The sequence below is a fragment of the Wolffia australiana genome, chromosome 18 (genome assembly GCF_029677425.1).
Source record: "Wolffia australiana isolate 7733 chromosome 18, ASM2967742v1".
Classification (NCBI taxonomy): Eukaryota; Viridiplantae; Streptophyta; class Magnoliopsida; order Alismatales; family Araceae; genus Wolffia; species Wolffia australiana.
In genome coordinates, this window is record NC_135852.1 from 4628863 (window position 1) to 4632205 (window position 3343).

Below are 3343 nucleotides of genomic sequence, written 5' to 3' on the forward strand. Positions count from 1 at the left end.
CATGAGCTGCACCCTCCGCATCTGGTCATCAACGATTGTGCTCAGTTCACTTGGGCGTTGCCGTGGGTCGGGCCGCTAGAGTACGCCGCACATTGTGACGTCCTTAGACGCTACCGCTGCTGGCCGCAGGTGCCACGGTTGCTGCCTTCACCCACATTCGCCCTGCGCACTTACGTCGCTGCTTGGGCCACCTCGCCGCTATTCTTCCCTCGTCATCGCTCCTGTGTCGCGTCATCGCCGCTAGTGAAGAAAACCAGTGCTCGTCATCAGCATGCCTATGTCGACCTGCCGGCCCAACCCATGCACCGACAAAGACATTGACGATGAGTGACATCACCAACGAGTTACATTGCTCCCTCTGCTCAGCAGTTATATTGCCGTCTTCAGTCTATTGTCGACTATGCTCCATCGCGCTGGGGTTAGTTTAGATGAGAGACTACATAGAGAAAATTACGAGTGGAGTGTTTTCCTAGGTACGGGTCGAGCCCGTCCCTTACATGCGAACGCCAACGGAGGTGTTCCGTTCGACGCCGTAGTTGTCATCGTCACTCTAACAAGGGTCAGAAGGTCACCGTCACTGTCACAAGTCACCCACCCTAGAGCTCGAATCTCGGCAAATCCCCACGAGTCGGTGCCTGCACGTACATCTGCCTAGGTCATCTCATCACATAGTTACATATCCCGTTAGGGATTTATCCGTAACGTCCAAGCTCATCACTGATGACGTCCAAGCCCATCTAGTATTCGAGCATCGTCTCGGTACTGACCGGATGACGTCCCTGATGACATCTGGCATCAAGTAGTAGGAACTCTTTTGAATGCGAATGAGTTGAGTCCAGATATTTCATGCATAGTGGGAATGTCGGATCAAGATATAAGTAATCATTATGCTGATCACTCAAAAGCTTCCAATGAAGTCATGAAACATATTCTAACGAAAAATGATGATATGCTCACGTAATAGGACCAAGATCATCAATAGATCCTTATATATTATTTTTCAGAAATTTTTGGGCGTGCTGATGGGGATAAGAGAATTTTCTGTACGATATTATATTATCATTACGAGAAATATCTAGGAGAAGTGCGTTAAATATGCACATATAGTATTTTTTAGGATGCAACAGGATTACATAGCTTCATACGAGGTATTCAGTCATGGCAATTGATTTAGGAACTTTGTTGTGAGTTTTAAAGTGGTTGATCTCAACAATTTATCAGCTTTAATTTCATCCTTATCAAAGTTTGTTGTCATAATCTCAGGATTAGGATATTTCAATAAACCCTGACTTGAATGAGTACAGGGGATTGTCTTTAAAATAAGGATAGGATAATTCAAGATAGTTTAAAGATGACAAGGTTATTCCTCTTGTCTGTAAATAGCGGCCAGTTCTTAAGTTACAAGTGATGTTTCTTTATTGTTCCCATTACTCCCAAAACTAAGGTGGCCACTTAAGTCAAAAGGCTAGCACAGAAGATGAAGAGTGGAATCAACTGGGGCATGCCATCTCAACTTCATCCAATTTTTATCATTCAATATATTTTCTACACTGTGTTTTATCACTTCATTGATTTATCTTAATGAAAACAATGGGGGAGATTCTTAAGTATTCTTCAGTTAAAGATTAACAAATCATTATTTTTATATATGAATCCCAAACTAGGCTTTTCGAAAAGAATTAAGAATGCCAAAAGTCAAGCATGAGAAACCTTGAGAAAATATGACTATATAGAGTCAAAACTAGTGAAAGTTGAGAACCATGCCGCAAGAAATTTATGGTTTCGCTGTATTGAATGTTTTGTATGAAAAAACTGGGTTAACATATATGATAAAACTCTGTCCCATCTCTTTGGATCCTGGCGGATATATATACAAGATATACACGACACTGACACGATCTTTCAGCCTATATCGTTCATTCCCACTCACTGCAAAAAAATAAGATGGCAGACAGGAAATCAACTTTCAAGGGCTTGCCAAATCAGCTCAGGGTCGAAGAAGGGTACCCTATCGCTGGAGAAATCCTCATCCAACTCTCCCATCAAGTTATTCCAGTACGTTATCTTTTGATCTTCGAATGTATAAGAAGAGGAACAAGTATTATAAGAGTAAGATGAATTTTTATGGCCAACTAAGGATGGTGCGTAGGCCATGGCCTGGTGCCACTCTTTCATCTTTCTCTGACTGCTAATTTTCTTTCCCTTATTCCTCCTCTCCCTGTCAAGCCTAAGATTAATTGCCTCTATTTTGGCGTCCACAGAGGATCCCAGATCTTGCAGATCAAATCCGACGGTTGTGCTGACGCCACCCTGCAGCTCGGGAAAATTGAGTTTTGCATACACTCCCCGGAGCTTACTTGCTGCGCGATCATAAGCTAAGGCAGCGTCTTGGGGACAATTGTAAGACCCCAGCCAGACCCTTCTCCGACTCTGAGGCAGCCTGATCTCGGCGACCCACTTGCCCCTCTGCCTCTGCCTCACACCGCGATACATATTCGCTTCATTTCTTGAGCTTCTTGTCAGCCCAGCGAGCCTCTGTAGCTGCTCAAACTGATAGCGGTGCACCGCTAAAGAGGTTTGCATCGCCTGTTGTATTCGCTGCTCTTCAGAATTGGTCTTTCGATAAGAAACGGAGTCCAGACGGAGTGAATCTCCTGGAAAACAATTACTCGGAGAGTTAGGTTTGGAGGATGGACAACGGAATAGGCCGTGAGAGAGGGGACAGACGGGCAATGCTGTCGGTCTTTCCGTCACCGAGTCTGCAGTTTCCTTCCGTTTTCATACATGGAATGAACTGAACGGGACGGAAGAGAGGCATAAATGGCTTTTTATCCTCATCATGAAGATAAAACTCGGAAGGGATGACCGACCGCGATCCATCTTCAAACCTCGCCTCTGAAGCTTTCTCTAAGGTTATCCCGAAAACATAGAAGGCTTGTAATAAGGTTACCTTCTTTCATACTCTGCGACGTAACCTTCAAAGCAACGAAAAAGCCTGTTGGCGCGTGTGAGCGAAGATGGAGTACAGAGTTTGCTATTTATACATGATAAATTGCGGTAAACCAAGACTGCAGTCTTACGTCGTTCTAAACTTAGAGTAATCCATTCATCTCCCCAATCGGTGACTGTCCACGTGTTTTCTACTCACCTGAAGTTTAAGGAATAATATATGATAATTCGCATGAAAGTAAAGAGCAGGAATGCGAGACAGGCAAATGTACTTCTTTGAAGCTGAGTCACCGTTCGATCAAGGTTCTCAGGTATGGCTCTCTCTCTCTCAACGTATATATATCTCTCTCTCCTCTCCCTCTCTTTGTACATGCCTATTTTCTGGACCTCTTTT

The 3343-nt window shown here is 44.0% G+C and overlaps 1 protein-coding gene across 1 annotated transcript; it reads right to left on the bottom strand.

Annotated features, from left to right (window-relative positions):
* Nucleotides 1–1959: 1959 nt before the first annotated feature.
* LOC144715312 (ethylene-responsive transcription factor ERF061-like) lies at nucleotides 1960–2583 on the bottom strand. Its single transcript, XM_078590240.1, has one exon. The coding sequence runs from the start codon at nucleotides 2581–2583 to the stop codon at nucleotides 1960–1962; it is 624 nt and encodes a 207-aa protein (XP_078446366.1).
* Nucleotides 2584–3343: the final 760 nt, after the last annotated feature.